The following is a 21,729-nucleotide window of genomic DNA, read 5'->3' as shown; positions in this document are numbered from 1 at the left end:
CTGTGATGGTTTGGGGGTTACCCCGCCCCCCCACACTTTTGTATTTGCCCCAGCTAACTCAGACGGACCCTGGGAATATAGATGAAGCAATTTATTTACAGCTAGCAGAATTTACAAGCAGCTATTTACAATATATACAGTTATATACAATTATATACAGAAATATACAAAGGATAAACAATATGAAAGCACAACTCCCCTCCCAGAAACCTGAGTCCCCAGGAGGGGCTCTCAAACCACCCCAACACCTCCCCCCGGCCCTCTCAACCTTACCCCAGTTCTCAGGAAGAAGAGAGGTGCAGCCAAGAGGTTAGGGAGCAAGGTTAGTAGGAGCAGGGTTAATGAGATGTGACCAGGTCAAAGGCAAAAGCAAGAGTGAGAAACAAAATGGAGAAAAAGTCTTTCTTCTTCCCAGAGTTCTCAGCGTGACTGTGAGAGAAGTAGACACAATTGTTTTTCATTTCACTGCCCATTATCTAGTTCTTCTACCAAAACATTCCAGCTTGCTTCAAACTAGCACAATCCACCCCTTGTCTACTTCGCTCAGAGCATCGCTGAGAACTATCCAATCTAATCCAAACCAATATTTACACTAAAACAATATATACAATTCAGTTCACACTTCAATCAGATGTAGGTGATTCAAAAGCTCAGAACAGGGACTCCCAGGTGATGTTGGGTTCGTGCTCATGTGCTGTAGATTCTATCGTAGATTCTCTCAGTGTTGGGCGCCGATGTTACCTAGAACAGAAAACTCCTAACAGCTTGAATTTAAACTCTCTCAGCTAAGGTTAGATTTCTCTGTGGAATACACTGGATTTCACCATTCTCCTGCATTACCCAGTATGTATGACCAGGACCTTCAGCAGAAACCACCCCTCGGACAGGTTTCCCTTCGCCCGAAGGAGAAAATACCCAAACAGTTTTCCCTAACAGATTCTTCTCATGTACAACAGGAACTTTATCACCGTCTACTGTTTGGACCAAATCTGATTGTGCAGGTCCTGCTCTGTTTACTGAACCTCTACTATTTACCAACCAGGTAGCTTGTGCTAAATGTTTGTCCCAGTTTTTCAGAGTTCCCCCCCCCATGGCTTTTAGGGTGGTTTTCAGCAAACCGTTGTAGCGTTCAATCTTCCCTGAAGCTGGTGCATAGTAGGGTATGTGATAGATCCATTCAATACCATGCTCTTTGGCCCAGTTTTTCACAAGATTGTTCTTGAAATGAGTACCATTGTCTGACTCAATTCTCTCTGGAGTTCCATGTCTCCACAAGATCTGTCTCTCCAAACCAACAATGGTGTTACGTGCAGTAGCATGCGGAACTGGATAGGTTTCCAACCATCCAGTGCTGGCTTCTACCATCGTTAGCACATACTGCTTACCAGAACGAGATCGAGGTAAAGTGATGTAGTCAATCTGCCAGGCTTCACCATACTTGTACTTTGACCATCTCTCACCATACCATAAGGGCTTGATTCGCTTAGCCTGCTTAATAGCAGCACAAATGTCACAGTCATAGATGACTTGGGTGATAGCGTCCATGGACAAGTCAATTGACCTATCACGAGCCCATCGGTATGTTCCATCTCTGCCTTGATGTCCAGATGAGTCATGGGCCCACCGAGCTAAGAACAATTCACCTCGGTGTTTCCAATCAAGGTCAATGTCAAGTTCAGAGTTGGTATCAACTTGAGCAATCTTAGCAGCTTGGTCTGCCTTCTGGTTATGTTGATGTTCCTCAGTGGCTCTGCTCTTAGGCATGTGTGCATCTACGTGCCGCACCTTCACTGGAATTTTCTCCAGCCGTGCATCAATGTCCTGCCATAGATCAGCACACCAAATAGGCTTTCCTTTCCTCTGCCAACCATTCTTCTTCCAGTCCTTTAGCCAACCCCATAGAGCATTGGCTACCATCCATGAGTCGGTGTAGAGGTAAAGGATAGGCCAATTCTCACGTTCAGCCACATCAAGAGCAAGTTGAACAGCTTTTACCTCAGCGAACTGACTGGATTCTCCTTCGCCATCTTTCGTTTCGGTAACTCTCCTGGTTGGACTCCAAACCGCTGACTTCCATATTCGCTTGTTCCCAACAAGACGACAGGAACCGTCTGTGAACAAAGCATAGTTCTTTTCCTGATCAGAGAGATCACCATAGGGAGGAGCTTCCTCAGCACGAGTTATTTTCTCCTCTGGAGGTTTGGAACAGTCTGTGCCTTCCGGCCAGTTGGTGATCACCTCCACCAGACCAGGTCGATCAAGATTACCCATTCGTGCTCGCTGGGTTATCAAAGCCATCCATTTAGACCAGGTTGCATCTGTGGCATGATGTGGTGATGAACCTTTGCCCTTGAACATCCAGTTAAGAACTGGCAGTCTAGGAGCTAAAAGCAATTGTGACTCAGTTCCAATCACTTCAGAAGCTGCTTTCACTCCCTCATAGGCTGCTAGAATCTCTTTCTCAGTTGCAGTGTAATTTGTCTCTGAACCTCTGTAACAACGTCCCCAGAAACCAAGAGGACGACCACGTGTCTCATTTGGAGCTCTCTGCCAAAGACTCCAAGTTGGACCATTGTCACTGGCAGCTGTGTACAGAATGTTTTTAATGTCTGGACCAGATCTCACAGGTCCCAAGCCCACTGCATGGACCACTTCTCGCTTGATCTGATCAAAGGCTGCTTGTTGTTCAGGTCCCCACTCAAAATTGTTTCTCTTACGAGTCACATCATGCAGAGGTTTGACAATCTGACTGAAACCAGGAATGTGTAGTCTCCAAAATCCCACCACACCAAGAAAAGAAAGTGTGTCCTTCTTACTGGTGGGAACAGCCATGGTAGAGACTTTGTTGATCACATCCTGAGGAATGTAACGGCGACCATCCTGCCACCGCACTCCCAGAAACTGAATTTCTTTGGCAGGTCCTTTGACCTTGTCTCTCTTAATGGCAAAACCTGCTTGCAGCAGAATGTCAATGATTTTGTTACCTTTCTCGAAGACTTCCTTAGCAGTTTGGCCCCACACAATGATGTCGTCGATGTACTGGATGTGCTCTGGAGCTTTACCTTTCTCCAGTGCATTGTGGATGACTGAGTGACAGATGGTTGAGCTGTGTTTCCACCCCTGAGGCAAACGGTTGAACTGGTACTGGATTCCTCTCCAGGTGAATGCAAACTGAGGCCTGCACTCCTTTGCTATGGGAATAGAGAAGAAAGCATTAGCAATGTCTATGGTTGCATACCATTTAGCCTCCTTCGATTCCAGCTCGTACTGGAGTTCCAGCATGTCCGGCACAGCTGCACTCATGGGCGGCGTCACCTCGTTGAGGGCACGAAAGTCAACTGTCAGTCTCCAGTCGCCCGTAGGTTTACGCACAGGCCAGATGGGACTGTTGAAAGGTGAATGAGCTTTCTCGATGACAGCCTGACTCTCCAATTGACGAATCAGCTGATGAATGGGCAACAAAGAGTCACGGTTAGTTCTGTACTGCCTATGATGAACAGTTTGAGTTGCAATTGGCACTTCCAGGTCCTCTATGTCATGATGTCCCACAACTGCAGATTCATCAGAAAGTTCAGGTCTAATGGACAATTTCAATTTCCCATCCTCAATCTCTACAGATGCTATTCCAAAAGCCCATTTATGACCCTTAGGATCTTTGAAACAACCTTGTCTCAAAAAGTCAATTCCCAGAATGCAAGGCGCATCAGGACCAGTTACAATAGTATGTGTCTTCCACTCTTTACCAGTTAAACTGATCTCAGCCTGTATCTTAGTTAACTCTTGAGATCCACCTGTGATTCCAAAGATAGAAATGGACTCTGTCCCTTTGCAATTAGATGGCAATAAAGTACATTGAGCACCTGTGTCAACTAAAGCCCTGTATTTCCGAACTCTTGAACTGCCAGGCCACCTAATGAATACATTCCAATAGATTCGGTTCTCTCCACTATCCCTTTCCTCCTCCTGGCTGGAGGCAGGGCACCCCTAATGCTGAACATGGCATGTGGGGTGTACACAATGATTGGTGTTGTTGTGAGAGGAATTGCAACTGTTGGAACAATTGCAGTTGCTCTCAGGAGCTGAAGAAGTGGCAGCTACTTTTCGGGCATTACTGCCTCTGTTTCTGCCACTCTGCAGATCCCTGACCCTCTTTGAAAGAGCTGAAGTAGGTTTACCATCCCATTTGTTCATGTTCTCACCGTATGTGTCACGCAGAAGTATCCACAGTGACGCACGTGATTGCTGCTGTCTGGGTGGAATTTGTCTCCTCCTGGGCTGGAATTGCCTTGCAGGAGGTGGGCGTCTGTTCCTCACTGCAGAAACATGCACCCATTCAGATGATGCAGGAATGGTATCCTTTACCAGATTGGAAATTGAGGTTGTAAGGTCCTCCTTCAGTTCTTTCATAGTATTTTTCATCTCTGTGGTCATAGTTTGTATGGCAGAGATTATACCAGAATGTGACAAGCTGTCCTCTATCTGCCTGAGCTGGTCAGTGAATTCACCAACAGTGAAAGATCTTCCATTATCACTCCTTGCTAGGAACTTACTGGCCAAGATGTTAGCATAGGATGAAGGAGCAAGCTTAATCAGCTTCTTCATGAGACCTGTTCCCAAAGGAATATCGTCAGGCTCATGAGTACCATGATCTCCATAAAGCACTTCCTTCACAGCAAACTCCTTCAGAAGCTTAATTCCCTGCTCAACAGTGTTCCACTTCTTGGCAGCCCATGGCAAATCATCTCGGGAAGGATATCTCATAGCCACAGCCAGCAAAAGGCGTGTCCACAAGCTAACCCTACCAAGAGGACTTGCTAGGTGTTTGTCCACTCCACTCTCCTTAGTGAGTGGTCCCAGCTGCTTGGCAGACTTGTCTCCTACCTGCAGAGCATTAGCACCAATGCCACGGCATCTCACTAGCCAGCTTAGGATTGGCTCACCTGATTCCCTTGTGTATTCCTTCCTAACTTCCCTGACCTCTCTGAGTGGATCCTTTGAGCCTTGGATGTCATCTTCCTCCTCTTCTTCCTGTTGTTCTGGTGGTGCCGGGCCTAACACAATCTTCCTCATAGCATTTCTAAACTCATTGGAACCATCCTCTCTCCTGGCAGCTAACCTCACGGCACTCCTCTCACTTGAGTATTGTTGTCTCAGCACATCTACAAGGTCTCGCAGACTAACTGTCTCCTCTTCCTCCTCTTGCTGATCACCAGAGGTCCCCTGTCTTACATCCTCCTGTGAACCACTCTTTGTCTTAGCTTTTGCCTTAGCAGGTGCCAGAAGGGCCTGAGCAGCAACAGACTTGGATGTGTCTGCTGGAGGGTTTGAATCCTTAGGGGTCTGACCTGGAGCTTGTGAGTTCAAATCTGCCTTGCTTTTAACAGGAGGATTTTGGTTCTGGTCTGCTGGCTGGGGGTTTGAATTGGCTGAGCTGGTGTCATTAGGATTTGGACTGACTGGGCTAGCATTACTAGCACTAGTAGTAGTATTATTAGTGGGATTGTTTGCCTGTCCTCCTGGGATGCCTGCCAACCCTGAGGTGTTTTCATTTTTGCTAGGGACATTCTGATTTTGGGTACCTGTCTGTGCTCCTGAGGCTCCTGCTAAACTCTGACCATTATTTTTGTTTTTGCTATCATTGTTTACGTTAGTGGCGGGAACACTGGCTGTGTTCCCAGCACTTGGAGAAGGAGGGGCAGAGGCTGGCAAGGGGGAAGCCGATAACTGTGTTCCCTTGTTTTGCTGTGAAAGAGACTGCTTCTGAGACACAGAATTTTTCCTAGCTCTTACAGAAACTGGTTTTGAATTTTTCACCAATAATGCCAAAATTAATATGAATATTAAAATCATGAGGCAAATATTAAAAACTGTGAGAAGAAAAACAGTTTTACACGAGCATGTACCTATGCAGACAGTTGGAATTCCTGTCTTAGGCTGAATAACTCTCATTAGAGCCATATTTAAAGCAGAATTTCCATTGCTTGTCACATTATTAACCAGAGCTCCTGTAATGTCCTTGGTAATATTCTCAGAGATATTAAAACCAGCATAACCAAGAATAAAATCACCCCAGCTCCAGAACATGTTTGAAAGCTTAACTTTAGCCTTCTTAAAAACTACATGAAGCAAGAAATAACCAATTTGATCTTTGATCCAGTTGTACACAAAAAAACAGAAAACAGGCCACACAGCAATCCCCACCAAGTACAATAGCTGCTTGATTAGCTTCATCTTAATTCCCAGAGCTAATTTCCACTCACTGAAATATCTAGCCCCACGTTGGGCGCCAATAAAAAATGTGATGGTTTGGGGGTTACCCCGCCCCCCCACACTTTTGTATTTGCCCCAGCTAACTCAGACGGACCCTGGGAATATAGATGAAGCAATTTATTTACAGCTAGCAGAATTTACAAGCAGCTATTTACAATATATACAGTTATATACAATTATATACAGAAATATACAAAGGATAAACAATATGAAAGCACAACTCCCCTCCCAGAAACCTGAGTCCCCAGGAGGGGCTCTCAAACCACCCCAACACCTCCCCCCGGCCCTCTCAACCTTACCCCAGTTCTCAGGAAGAAGAGAGGTGCAGCCAAGAGGTTAGGGAGCAAGGTTAGTAGGAGCAGGGTTAATGAGATGTGACCAGGTCAAAGGCAAAAGCAAGAGTGAGAAACAAAATGGAGAAAAAGTCTTTCTTCTTCCCAGAGTTCTCAGCGTGACTGTGAGAGAAGTAGACACAATTGTTTTTCATTTCACTGCCCATTATCTAGTTCTTCTACCAAAACATTCCAGCTTGCTTCAAACTAGCACAGGCCCCATGGCTGGAGGTGTTTAAGGCCAGGCTGGCTGAGGCTGTGTGCAGCCTGCTCTAGGGTAGGGTGTCCCTGGGCATGGCAGGGGGTTGGAACTGAACTGCTCCTTGTGGTCCCTTCCAACCCTGCCTGATTCTATTTGTACGGTTCTATGACTGCAGTATCCAGCCGTACACCACCGAATGAAACTATTCATCTTACATCCATCTGAGCTAAGAAAATGCCATCCATTAATGGTTTTTTTCTGTTTACACCTCCCTTTCAGAGTTACAAACAAAAGATCAGCCACACTGCAGGGGTGTTCTGTTCAGTTCAGTCACAGACAGCTGCTGCCACTCTCCTTAGGAGTGGCAGTGTATTCAGCGAATGTTGCAATTAGGTCTCCTGTCGCGAGCGGTGCATTGCAGACAAAACTTTCCAAGATGCAGTGTGTCATTTTGGTGCATAGGTGAACAGGAGCTAAACTCTGTAGGCCACTTCATCTAGTTGCTGGCCCTCAGGAATCTCAGCACAGGAACCATCTTCTGTCTGCATTTCTGTTGTGTACCCAATGGATTGCTCTCCAACCAGCTCCAAGCTGCGTGTGTTAAATACGTGCTCGTAGGTGTGTCTGCAGGCAGAGGTGTGCATTAGCCGCTGGATGTAACTTTGTGTGGTATGGATTCTGAGAGCTGGGGCATGCTTCTGGAAATGCCATGGTTGCTTAACAAATGGGGCAGCAGTGGGCTGCTTTGAAGATGGTCCTGTCAGGATGACCCAGCCTCTGCTCCATTTTCTTCACACAATCACCCTAACATTCAGGATTTACAGACAGTTATATTTCTGAGTTGCAAAACACAAAATACTTGCACTTGGCCTGTGTATATTTCACCATTTTATTTTTTTTTTTACTCTGGTACAACTTTTTTTTCTATTTTGAGGTTGCCACAAAGCTAAATTGTTACTTTCAAGTAAGCTGAGTTAGCTGCAGCTGTTAATCTGTGTGTATACCTAGAATTTCTAGCTTCCTTTCCATAAAAAAAGAACATGTGAGCACTGCTAGGAGCTAAAGAAATTCTGACAGGGTTTGATTCTTTATGCCACAAAGTGGATTGCCAGCTAAAGTCTACGTAGAATAGATGCTAGTGTAAAATCTCTCAAATACCCAGATTTCTCAAAGAAATTGTGACTGGAGTGAAGGTAGAAGAAATGTTTTTATTCCTTTTGCAAGGTGGATAGGCCTAAGTACAATCCTTGCCATAAAATGGTCCAGTAAATAACAAGATGATTGCAATAAAGTAAGAGAGGCGTGTGATAAGAAGTCTAGTGGACAAGCATGGATATGGGCAAAAGCTTGGGTCTTAGTTGAGTGAAGAGAAGCATACTTAATCAGCTGTTAGAGGCACAAAAGGAGTGCAGTTGGGTCTTTCAGTGACAAAAGCTTAAAGTCAATTGTGGGAAGCTTTCTCCTGCAACGAGGTATGGAATGTAAACATCAGGCCCTGTGATGGGAAGTGTCCTTGGAGTCTTACTGATTCCCAGGGGCCTAAGCTAACAGACCCATGAGCAACCCACGCACAGCTGTCAGGGGGTGGAATCTGCTGGCCCCTGGGGCGGACACAGCCCCAAGGGGGCTGACCCTGGCCAGCCCCCCTGGGTGGTACTCACAGGTTGTTTACCACAGGTAACCTATCTCTGCCTTACACATAACTTGGGGCCAATCTGTACTGTCCACTTGTGCCAGCCCCAGGCTGGCTGGAAACACCTCCTCTGAGCACTATATAAGACACTGCACTACCCTAATAAAGTTGTACTGATGTACTGATGCACAGATGCCTGGAAGCTGCTGTCTCGAGTCGTCAGTACCCCGATCTCGCCTCTCACCAGCCTCCGTACCCCAGCAATCAACCAATAAACACAATAATTGTTTAGACTGAGATAAGACACTTCAAGCACACTTACTGAAAATGATAAGTAATTTGCATCAGTGATTGTGATAACGAAAGGCCTCGTGCCAGCTAATGGCTTTGTGATTTTGAAAGTACATATTGGCAGGTCTGTTTGCAAATGGGCAAGCCCTTCATGAAATGGGTGCAAAAATCACTACTACATCTTTTGTCATTTCTTTGTCCAACATTTCCTCAGTGTTTTTTTTTTTTACCTTTTTTAAAATTAGGAAAATTCTTAACAGTTTAGAATGTACTTACATTATTCATAAAGCCACATCTATACTTTATGTAGTAGTTAATGGGCCTTGCTGTTATTTCCACGAGGCCAGATGAGTTAGGTGATCCGTGCTATCTGCAGTATGAAATACTTGAGCCGTTGCTGTAAGACTGAGGGTCTGGCTCACGCGACAGTGTTGCTCATCAGGTGAGAACAAAGGCTTGCTTTGCAGCCAGCCTAGCAGATTGGTAACAGTGCGTATCCCAGCTAAACTGTACCTGTGTGTGCTATGTACTCCCTGTCGCAGGATCATTCCATTCATTGCAGGCGTGTAGCTGAGGTTGTTTGTGCATATGTGTCAAACCTCAGACCTTATCAGACGTCTCACTGTCGTGCAGGCAGGGAATTAGTGTGGCCGAGTCAGGAAAGATGAAAATAGAATGATTTTATTTTCCTGAAAACCTCGACCCCAAGCTATACACAGGATTACCTTAGGTTTGTTTACAGGCTCTAATTCAGTCAGGAACTCTTCCCAGGATGCAGTAGGCAAATTCAGAGGTTTAAGAAGTCAGAAAATGGAACAGGCTAAGCTACAAACACAGCTTTACCCCGCTATCAATCAGGCTGAGCAGAAAGTGTCTATCACTGGAGAAGAGGAGGCTCAGGGGAGACCTTATTGCTGTCTACAATTACCTGAGGGGAGGTTGTGGCCAGGAGGAGGTTGCTCTCTTCTCTCAGGTGGCCAGCACCAGAACAAGAGGACACAGCCTCAAGCTACGCCAGGGGAAATTTAGGCTGGAGGTGAGGAGAAAGTTCTTCCCTGAGAGAGTCATTGGACACTGGAATGGGCTGCCCGGGGAGGTGGTGGAGTCGCCGTCCCTGGAGCTGTTCAAGGCAGGATTGGACGTGGCACTTGGTGCCATGGTCTGGCCTTGAGCTCTGTGGTAAAGGGTTGGACTTGATGATCTGTGAGGTCTCTTCCAACCTTGGTGATACTGTGATACTGTGATCACTGTTCTTGCTGTTTATTCAATGCCACAATAAAATAAGAAATAAAGAGTAATAATTGCATACTATATGCAGGGAAACCTAAGCTTGGATAATTTGCATCTAAGCAGTTAAATGAAAGGCTACGTACACTATTGCTTGCATTGGAAGCCTTTTCCTGCTACTTTTTGGTTTTTTTTTTTCCCTATGTAACAGGTTGCAAACTGATACAAATAAAATAGTTGAAAGCCTGCTTTTAGAGCATATGTAGAGCAATTTGACTTATCCTCATAATCATAGAATCACAGAATCAACCAGGTTGGAAGAGACCTCCAAGATCATCTAGTCCAACCTAGCACCCAGCCCTGGCCAATCAACCAGACCATGGCACTAAGTGCCCCAGGCAGGCTTGGCTTCAACACCTCCAGGCACGGTGATTCCACCACCTCCCTGGGCAGCCCATTCCAATGCCAATCACTCTCTCTGTGAAGAACTTCACAACAAAATACAACACAACAAACTAAATCAGTCCTGACTTTAAAGGAATTCAAAGAGTTCACAGCAGTAGTTTATTGATTATAGTTCAACTTGATGAAATTATGAATCATTTAGCACCTCACCTTTGATGTGTAAATAACTTTGATCAATTACCATCAAGTAATTCTTTTCTCTAATTTGCCATGTTCTTTTCAGGAGATTAATTGTTCTGTAATGGCTAGAAATTTAGATGTTTATGTGTCATGAAGGGAAATTAATTAATGTTTTCAAACATTAAAATAGTTTATTACTTTTGATATTCAGAACTTTGCCACCCCCAACTACTAATTTTAATAATATTTAGGTTCTTACACGGTCATGGAAGCATTCTCTACATAATATCTAGATCTAGTAATAACCAGCAAAGTATGTAAACACCAATTGAAGTGGAAGAGAAGATTCCTGCAGTTAAATGCTGCTTGTGGTCAACATACCACTTGCCCTGTAGATGGACTCAAGGAGCTCTTTCTGCTTATGGCAGAAGGCAATGGAGAATTACGAAGAGGCATTTAAGTATTTACTCACATAATTATTATTACTGACTCATGGGGCTAGTCACAGACTCAGACAGTGCCCAGATGGTTTCAGGGGACTCTCTCTTGTCCGCCACTGAGGCTTGATTCTTCCCAGGCTTCTGGGGAAAGGAGGCAGAGAACCTCTGACCTTGTCTCCTGGCTGCTCTGGACGATCTGTGTAGGACTTCCAACCTTAGCAGGAGACTTTCAGGTGTTTTGCAATGTGCAGTCTCAGCACAATGTCACACTGACCATGCAGGCTGATCATGTGGAGGCATTTAGAGCCTGTTCCTGGTAAACTCACAACAGTGGGGTTTCCAGGCAAACAATAATGCAGTAAGCAACAGCAGCAGGCAATGGCAGAGCACAGCAGAGCATGGCAGAGAGCAGGTTGTTTGCCTGTGTGTCTCTTTTTATCAATGTGGGCAGAGATTAATTGCCCTTTGGACACAGAATGGCCAATCAGAATGGCAGTCAGCCAAACCTTACCGTATTAGGTGAAACCATAGGCTTGCTTTGCCCAAATTTGGGAAAAGCACAGGCCTTGCACGAGGCAGGCACAAGCTAAGTGTGTGTGTGTACCTTGTTTACCATGGGACCCTGGACAGGCCAGAGTCCTTAGACTTAGTGGCTCCAGGTTCTTTTGTGTTCCTTTACTGCGCTTGCTTCTCTGGTGGAGCAGAAAAACATGCCTGGATAAAGCAGGATGTGTATTAAGTCTACTTTGGGCCTATCAGGCCTACCACGACATTATGATACAATATCACTAAAGTTGTTGAGTGACCCAAGAAAGTGAAGTTCTCAACTACTTTGCTACTTGGTCTAAAATAACTGCCCTATTCAATAACTTGGTTCATAAAAAAGTGTAATCATTTAGAAAAAGAAAAGTGGATACTTAAGATGGCATTTGGAGATAGAAAGATGTGAACTGTTACTGTGCATACAAAATAAATAACCCCAAGCCTCACAGTGATTAAGAAATAAGCTCTGTTGACTCACACTTCCCTTGAACTTTCATGTTTAGTTTACTTCTTGAGGTAATGGAATAGAATTTATGTTTTCAGACCTTACCAGTTTACATCCCTATCCTCAGATAACAGTGTGAAGGAAAGATGTGCTAACTTAAAAGATTAAAATGAGAACACTTCTGAAGCTTGATGTTTAGAGTGATTTTTGTTTTCAGCCCTAAAGTCACACAAGCACAAAGCCATATCTAAAGCTCAGATGTGATCGTCATAGGCCTGGAACACAAAGCCTATGAGGAGAGGCTGAGGGAGCTGGGAGAAGAGCTGCAGAAGAGGAGGGCAGAGCTCATTGCTGTCTACAACTACCTGAAGGGAGGCTGTAGCCAGGTGGGGTTGGGCTCTTCTGCCGGGCAACCAGCAACAGAACAAGGGGACACAGCCTCAAGCTGTGCCAGGGCAGGTCTAGGCTGGATGTTAGGAGGAAGTTGTTGGCAGAGAGAGTGATTGGCATTGGAATGGGCTGCCCAGGGAGGTGGTGGAGTCTTTGTGGCTGGAGGTGTTGAAGCCAAGCCTGGCTGGAGCACTTAGTGCTATAGTCAGGTTGGTTGGCCAGGGCTGGGTGCTAGGTTGAACTGGATGATCTTGGAGGTCTCTTCTGACCCATCTGATTCTGTGATTCTATGATATTGGTTAAGCACTAAGAAATGCTCTGAAACCACTAGTTCTAATTCTAGTTTGCTCTTAGGTACAAACTAAGTTGCAGATTTGTGGGTGGATGAATGGATGGGTGGATAGTACATCTCAAAACCAACATATAAATGCTATGAATCAGAACAGGTACACATCAGAACACTTTCCAGTCATTTAGATGTGAAGAGAAAGCACTGGAGTAATTTGAAGAAAGCTTTAGGGTCAGGCTAGAAATGTCAAGGCAGACAGAGTTGTTAACATGTTTTTTTGTTTTCTTAACCAAAAGTAGTTATAAGAAGTTTTCTTATCAGTTGGGGCAGGTAGATGTTCATGCATCTACTTTACATGCAGCAGCTGCTGCTCGGATTCTTTCTGCTCTGTTTGGAATCACAGAATAGTGCCCAGGACAAGTCAGGCAATTGCATACATAAACGAGCAGGAATAGGGAAGTATTTTATGCACTTTTTTTGCTGTCTTTGAATGTAATTCATTAGCTGGAAAATGGAAGAAATCCAGCACACGTGGCCAGTTTGGGCTCTGCAAGACACCAGTTCAGGAGCATTTTTGCAGTAATTAATCCAAACCAGGGAACTAAAAACTTAAATCACCTATAGCCAACCTCAGCCTTTGCTTTCTTGTTTCTGTTCTTGTGGCAGGAAGTTGCAGAACCACTTCTAGATCTGAAGGAAGGAATGGACCAACTGGAGCACAATAAAACTTTGGGATTTATCCTTTCTACTCTGCTAGCCATTGGGAATTTTCTGAATGGAACCAACGTAAGCCCTGTGTCCCAGCACTTATCCCTTCCCCTGCAGCTTTGTCCTTCAAAAGAACAGAAGTCCAAACATGATGACCATTGCAATCCAGTACTTAAGTTGTACCAGAAAAATAGTTATACACCAGAATGTACTTTTATTTTGTGTCAAGGTGGTTATTGTCTCTTCCATCATTACCTGAAGGAAACATGGAACTAGTCACTCTCCCAGAGTATCTCCCTTGAGTTTAGTGTTGATGCTCCCCATTTGTGTTGTGAGAGATGTGTCACTACAGAGGGGCTGATTTTATATCTATTCTTCAGCAAATTAAAAACAAATAAAAGCACAAACTTTCTTCTCCTGTAGGATTCTTCTTCTTTTCCCTCTGCCCCTAACTGGTAGTATTTTTTATTTACTAATCTGCATGGGAAGTTGTAAACATTTTAATGTCTTCCCCTTTCCCCCCCTTCTAGGCCAAAGCTTTTGAATTGAGCTACCTTGAGAAGGTTCCAGAAGTCAAGGACACGGTACACAAGCAGTCCCTCCTGCACCATGTCTGCACTATGGTGGTGGAAAAGTTCCCAGACAGCACTGATCTTTATTCAGAGATTGGGGCCATCACTAGGTCAGCCAAGGTATGTCTAGTGGGTAAATACTTCTATCTTTTCTCAAACCTTCTTTAAAGGAAAAAAAAAAATCATTTGAACTTGCATGGATTTGTTGTGTCATTCATATTGAATTTCAAAGATGCCAGCACACTCCCTGCGCTTTGTCAGGTGGTTTCCTTATCAGTGTAACCGTGGGCAGCCATGCTAATGCAGCCATTTTAATGGTATATACATTATTACTGTATAAAACTATTGGGAACTAGTTTCAGGTTCAAACTTCATTTCCCCCTTATTTTCAAACACATTTATGCTGTGGTTTGCAGAATGGCAATGTTTTCTTCAGGGAAATTATCGCAGCATGGATGGTGTGAAGTGATTCTGGGGTGCAAGTCAGGCCTCGTCCCAGCAGTTTGGGGTCCAACCTGGTGACACAGATACCTACTCTCTCACCCTGCATAACCTAAGTTACAGGAGTATGGAACATCTGCATAGATTTTACTTCCTTTGTCACCTTTCTTAAGGCACATGCCTGATTATATTTTAAGGGCAATGGAAGGAATTAGTTTTTTTGGCAATGAAATTGTTTCTGGAATTAAAGTGCCCTTGAAATAAAGGAAACTTGTGGCAGCATTTCTTAGAAATTGATAGTCCCTTGGCTAGTGCATAGGTCTGGTCAGTGGCATGGTTCAGAGTGCTGATTGTTTTTTGCTGCATCTAGCAAGCATGATAGAAATGCTGTAACCTCTGTCTTGGAGGTCTCAGTGAGATTCCACAGAAGACCCTTAAAAAGAGAGCAGCACTTCATGAATACAGTAAGCATGACAGAATTTCATCAGGAGATAGCAAACATGAAAATTCTGGTTTGATGTCTCATGTGAAAATGGAAGCAACTACTAGTATCCATAAAGCAAATAATGCTAGTATCCATAAAGCCTACTGTCTTGATTCAGACACTGGCCAATATTAGCTGCTTGAGAGGAGAGCACAAGAAAGGAGGAGGAAGATCTCTCCTAGCAGGTGTTTGTTTCATGAGCCATAATACTCATATGCATCAAATGGAAAAATTCTTTCTTTCCCCAAAGCCACTTTGTTTGCCTATTTGAGGGGGAGGAGGGGAACTCTCTATGAAACACATCTTTTTAAACTGCTAAAATCAACTCTTATTTTGGCTCCTATCACAGTTCTTGTGACAATGAATTCATAATCTAGCTTTGCCTGCTGATGAATTTGTCCATTTTGGGATTTACTCTCCGTATATGTTGAACAGTCAAAACTTATTTTATTTCTCTCTTTCATAGAATAACTTAGGTTGGAAGGGACCTCATAAGGTCATCTGGTTTGTCTATTCTGCTTGTGCTATCTTATGTTACATGTTCTGAGGCTTTCTTTTCATTTTTCACTGTTGCTATCCTTTCATTGTCTTTGGGCGGTTCACAAGAACATCCAGGCAGTTTCCTGAGCCGATCAGGCAGTTCAGAACCAATAGTGTCTGGGGTGTGCACTGCCTTGCAATCTACACTAATGACCATGTGTGCTGGTTTGAAGCTAATTGAAATATTTTACTGAGAGAAATTAAATCCTTAGCTGTGAGTAGAAAAGAAACCAACATGTGCCCTATATCACCCATTCTTCTGCTGAGAAACACAACTGGTCAAAATAGAGATCAGACACTTGCTGCTCACACACTGCTCAGCTCTCACTTCTGGCCATGTCTTCTTTCTGGCGGTCTGGTCTCTGTGGCTGCCTCTGCCTTAACTCTAATCCAATCTAATCTTTTCTCTTCTGATCTCCTTCTTGTCTTTTTTTTGACATCTCACCTCAGATCTCCAGATTTATTGTGTGAGATATATGTGGGTTGGTCTGGGTATTTCTGAAAGGAGGGAAAGAGGGAGGGGGAAGGGGGGATTGGGTCGAGAGCCCTCCTGGGGACTCTGATTGTTTCTGGGAGGGGTATTGTGTTTCTGTATTACTTGTATGTATTTGTGTGTGTCTGCCTGTATATTGTGCTAAGCTGTAAATATAGCTTCATTCTTTAACTTCCAGCCAGCTGAGTCTAGTCTGGGTGATTTTCTTAAGTGTTGGGGGGCAGGTAACTCCCAAACCATCACACCATTATCTGCTGAAGCAGCTGTGCTGCTTATCTCTCAGATTCCCAATAGTCTTGAATAATCTGAGTACTTCTGTGTCATTTTTTAGATTTTACCCTCTCAGTTATGCTTCCTTGTTTCCAGACAATTATGAAATACTAAGTGAAAATACCTGCTGCTAGCCCTGGCATCAAATGAAAATCAATATGTATTCCTTTTCTTTTTTCTTCTCTTAACCTCATACTTCATGGGTGGCCTTCCATGAGGCTCTCATAAAGATTTTACAAGTCAGATTTTCTTTACTTGCTCTTAGCTCTCTACTATTTTATAAGCATATAGAGAATCCAGTGATTATTTCAATGCATTTTACTTCCCGATATTCATTCTTTCATTTAGGTTATCAGGTATAAAAGTCTCCTGAATCAACTTTGCAGGTTGTGTAAAATTAGGTGACACTTTTGCTATCTTCTGATCCTTTAAGTTACTGAATGTAGCAAAAGCATACTCATTTTAGACAGTGGCTCAATTATTTGCCGCCAGAATCTTGTCTTCTGCTTGTTTACTGCTTTGTAAGGTGTTGTCCTCCAACATATTTGTTTCTGCTAACAAAAGTTCAGGCCTTGATATTATTCCATGCCTAACAAAAACTAAAATATAGAAAAACAAAAGCAGGCACCAGAATAGGTTTCTAAACCCCAACATCCTCTCTGCTGAAATTCAATGAAGTCATTTTATTTGCCTTCTTTGACTCTTGTCTTCCTTAGTATCTTTCATCCTGAGTTATCCAGCACCTCATACATATTTTTTAGTTTTGGGTTTTTTTTTTATGCTATAAAGGAATTTGTGGGTTTTGCTTTATATCCTTAAATATTTGCTCTTGAGATTGGGCCTCTGTTCTCCTGCTTTTCCTCTCATAGAGCCTGTATGTAGGCTCTGTTCTATTGTCTTCACTGAGGTTAGGTTCTCATGGTTAAAAGGTTTTTTTTCTTTGTGTGTTTCTTCATCTCTTAACATTTCAGTGATTGGTTTCTCATTTCCTGCTGCTTTTTGTTTTCTTAAGAATTTATTTCACCTTTTTATTTTTTTAATTGGCATTAAATAAATCAATTGAATGAAAATTGCCACAAAGGAGAAGAGCTCTTGTTTTCCAAACTCCACCGTCTCTGGTGCACTCTTGAGTGCATCTTCTATTTCTGGTTGTTCTGTCTCAGAATGTGGCAGAAAAGCTTACATGAATGCTACCACTTATCTTAAAAAATTACATCTGAGAGCACACCAAATTGAGCACAGTCTTTCAGTCTGTGGTTTGCCGATCTAGTGGCCCTGCCCAAAGCAGACTGAATTTTGCAAAGGCCAGACAAAAATCACATTAAGAGAAATTATAGCCTTAACCTTTCCCATGATGCACAAGGTCTCCCTCTTTGGAATATTCCTGCATGTGCTACATCACTGATGGATTCCTGCAACAAGTGCTATTCCCACTTGACCTTAGCTGCTACAAATCAAACAGTTAGGACATGGAAGCCATCCAAGCTGCCCTCTAAGACAGTTAGGACATGGAAGCCATCCAAGCTGCCCTCTAAGACAGTTAGGACATGGAAGCCATCCAAGCTGCCCTCTAAGACAGTTAGGATATGGAAGCCATCCAGGCTGCTCTCTAAAACAGTTAGGACACAGAAGCCATTCAAGCTGCCCTCTCTATAAGGGAATATTCACAGATGAAGCAAAATCTTGGACTTGGAAAGCTGACAGGAAAGGAGAGCTAACATTTCATTGTAGATTAAACTGTACATTGAGCTGTTTTGTCTACAAACATCTTTCAGAAACCACAAAGGCTAAACAATTTCCATCCGGTAGATTTACAGTGATGCCCCTGCCCCTGAGATGCCCCTGCCCCTGAGATGCCCCTGCCCCTGAGATGCACACCATATGAGAATTTTCTCAGCCTCACTTCATTTAAATAAAATATGAAAAGCAGACTGCTTCACCAGAAAGGAGTTCGAAAGATCAGAAACAAAATGTTACAGATATGGCAAAATGTTTGACTTTTTGTTGAAGGACTGAAGTCATAGAATCATAGAATCAGTCAGGGTTGGAAGGGACCACAGGGATCATCTAGTTCCAGCCCCCCTAGATCAGGCTGGCCAGAGCCTCATCCAGCCTCATCCAGCCTCAAACACCTCCAGGGATGGGGCCTCAACCACCTCCCTGAGCAACCCATTCCAGCCTCTCACCACTCTTATGCTCAACAACTTCCTCCTCACCTCCAGTCTAAACCTACCCATCTCCTCTCCTCCAGGCTGAACATACTCACCTCCAGCTTTGCTCCATGATAAGTCATAAATGGAAAAAAAAAGCAGACACAAGTGGAAAAACTCCTTAAAAATGTAATTTGGATTCTAATATGAGAGGCTCCCTGTTTCTGGCTACTGCTTCCAGGTTATGGTTTTGGGGTGTTGGTCTTTTACACCAGGCTGGCTGCAGCCCTGGGGGTGTGGAGTGGTTGTTTTAGAACTGGCTTTTGCTACTGCTGCTGCTGCTGCTTTTTGCTGTGCTCTTCTGTGGAACAGGCTAAGGTGATTGTACATTGAATCATCTCATTAAACACTCCTAATCTCAACCCAGAGCTTTTTGTGTGCTTTGTCTCTCGGGGGGTTGGGGGTGTGAGAGCAGGCTGTGTCAGACTAGCCTGGTGTATTTTGGTACCCTGATGTACAGTGAGAGGGTTGAGAGAATGAAAAGCAGGATAAGGATAGGACTCAATTAAAGCTTGTTAAAACACCTTTGTCTAACTTTTTTTTTCCCATAGTGTCTTCACCATGCCAATGTATTTGCTTTCCTGGGGCAGCTGGGGCCCAGCCCTAGCTACATTACAGTGACAGAAAACCTGTACTTGTACTCAATGTGCTCTTTCTAGTGGTGATTATCACATCAAGGAAACAGCTTGAAGCTATGGTCTTGCTGTGCTGATTACTGTCCTGTTATGATATGGTTGCTTCACTAGCCACTTGGTGTAGACATAATCTCACCCACTTGATGGGACAGGTCTTGTCCAGAGTGAAGCAGGTCTTTCCCAGGAATACCACCCAGAGATTTGCCCCAAGACTTGACAATTGTGAGTGGCAGGGTGCATGGGAGAGTAGGAGCAAGTGGATTTCACCCCTGGACAAGTGCAAAATTGTAACAGATTGGTAAAATATTGCAAAAAGTCCATTGCCAGCTTGGACGTTCCTGAGAGACAGAAATTGCCATGCTGGGGCCTGGCCCGTGCCTAGCAACCTTTCTCTTCACTATTCAGCACAGTCATGGGCAAGAAAAGGTCTCTGAACATCCAGGAAGACCAGCAGGTGCCGCAGCTGCTCTAGAGAACCAGCCTGTGCCAGTACCAGTCACCCCTGCCCAGAAGAGGAAACACAGAAGGAAAGCAGTTCATCTCACAAAGGATGAGGATTAATCAGGGTCATCATGGGAACAAAACGGAGTGCCAGAAGTAGTCACTTGTCTTTACCCTAGGCTTGAAAGATGGCCAAGGACAACCAATGGATGAAATGGCTAGCAGGCTCCAGCAATATACGGGAGGTCTCTCTTCCGCTGCACAGGTCTGTGTTTCAGCTGTGATGGAACTGGCCCAGGAGATCCATTAACTTGAAAGAGAGTGATTGGCATTGGAATGGGCTGCCCAGGGAGGTGGTGCAGTCACTGTCCCTGGAGGTGTTCAAGAAAAGACTGGATGAGGCACTTAGTGCCATGGCTGGTTGACTGGCTAGGGCTGGGTGCTAGGTTGGACTGGATGATCTTGGAGGTCTCTTCCAACCTGGCTGATTCTATGATTCTATGAAAGAACATGTCCTGTTCCCCACCTGTATGATCCTGTGTTTCAGCTGTGAGAGGCAGGCACTCCCAGTCCAAAGGACAGAATCTGGAAGGTGCACACCATGGCATACCCTGTGTTCACTGATGTGACCATGGGGAGGTTATGAATAAGTGGGGTGGAAAAAAACGCTTCAGTCCTAGCTGCACAAGTCTGTGAGTTACAAGAAAATTCTCCCCAGAAGAACCCTGCCTCAGTCTCCAGTAGGAAGTTGATCAAAAAGAGCAGAAGAACTGATAATGTTTCTGATACTCCTGAAGGCACTCCCAAAGTGTTTTCACATCATGCAATTGATTGCAGGCAGAACTAGAGGGGGCCTGCCTCCAACCAAAGGGAGGAGAAGGACAGCTGGGTTTATTGGACTGTATGGATCCAATGGTTTGACAGGTTGGACCCACAAGAGTATAAAGCTCTAGCAGACACAGGCAAACAGTGTAATCTGCCGGCATCACAACTACAAGGGCCAGAACCCTGGTGTGAACCCTGGGAAGGGTTGCAAGCAGAGCACGGCAGTGCAAGCCAGCTTCCTCTCACTTGGACAGGTGGAAGGAGTCACTGGAATCAACTGCCCCAGGGGTGGAAACAGCCCCACCATTTGGACTGATCATGGACTGTACCAGAGGAGGGTGGAACTCCCGAACATGTGCAGAAGAAGCCTGTTGTGCACCACAAGGTGATCATTTTGAGTGTGAATAGACAGTGAACGATGTATGACGAGTGTTGTGTGACGCTAATTGCTGCTGAACATGGCATAGATGGTATTGGCTCCAGAGCCTTCAATACACAAAGGACATGGACCTGATGGAGCAGGTCCAGAGGAGGGCCACAAAAATGATTGGGGGTTGGAACACTTCTGCTACAAAGACAGGCTGAGGCATCTGGGGGTGTTCAGCCTGGAGAAGAGGAGACTCTGGGGAGACCTAATTGCCACCTGCAAGTACCTGAAGAGAGCATACAAGAAGGATGGATAGAGACTGTTTACAAAGGCCTGTAGTGATAGGACAAGGGGCAATGGCATCAAACCAAACAGTAGATTTGGACTGGATGTTGGGAGCTGGTTCTTTACCATGAGTGTAGTGGAACACAGGAACAGGTTGTCCAGGGAGGTAGTTCAGGCCCCATGCCTGGAGGTATTCAAGATGAGGCTTGAAAGGGCTCTGGGCAACCTGATGTAGTTGAGCAGGTGCCTGCTCACTGCAGGTGGTGGGACTGGATGAGCTTTAGAGGTGCCTTCCAACCTGGGTGATTCTATGATTCTATGGTATAGAATAAAGCGTGGATAATGTAATGAGTCCAGCCAGCTGCATTTGATGATGAGTATTTAATAATGTGATGACATCATGCCAGCTTTAAAACAAACTTGCTGGCTAGACAAAGTATCATGGGGCTTGTAGTTCAGACTGGAATGTGAGAGGCTTCCAGTTTCTGGTTTTAGGGTATTGGCCTTTGCCACTGGATGGGCTGAAGGCTTGGGATTGGGGGATAGTTTTACCTCTGGCTTCTGCTGCTGCTTCTGCTTTTACTGTGTTCTTCTGCAAAACAGGCTACAGCAATTGTACATCATATAATCTCAATGAACACTCGTTATCTCAGCCCAGTGGGGTGCTACTTTCCCTCCCATTTCTGGGGGGAGTCTTGCTCGTGAGAGCAGGCTGTCCTAAACCAGGACACATGCTAATAATACAGGGGACTCCTACCAGAGTTGCTGCTAGGAAAGAACTCAGGACGGAACAAAGGTGTACACAGGGGAG

The 21,729-nt window shown here is 44.5% G+C and overlaps 1 protein-coding gene across 12 annotated transcripts in view; it reads left to right on the top strand.

Annotated features, from left to right (window-relative positions):
• Window positions 1–21,729, top strand: part of FHOD3 (formin homology 2 domain containing 3) — a 415,781-nt gene that overhangs the window by 351,306 nt on the left and 42,746 nt on the right. For all 12 annotated transcript variants that reach the window (XM_064160772.1, XM_064160770.1, XM_064160768.1 and 9 more), the window contains 2 exons: window positions 13,314–13,433; window positions 13,886–14,047. In XM_064160772.1, the coding sequence (XP_064016842.1) occupies window positions 13,314–13,433; window positions 13,886–14,047 (282 nt within the window). The remainder of the gene's footprint in view (window positions 1–13,313; window positions 13,434–13,885; window positions 14,048–21,729) is intronic.

The sequence above is a fragment of the Pogoniulus pusillus genome, chromosome 21, assembly GCF_015220805.1.
Source record: "Pogoniulus pusillus isolate bPogPus1 chromosome 21, bPogPus1.pri, whole genome shotgun sequence".
Classification (NCBI taxonomy): domain Eukaryota; kingdom Metazoa; phylum Chordata; class Aves; order Piciformes; family Lybiidae; genus Pogoniulus; species Pogoniulus pusillus.
The sequence above is the reverse complement of the archived record's forward strand: the minus strand, read 5'-3'. Positions and strand labels throughout refer to the sequence as shown.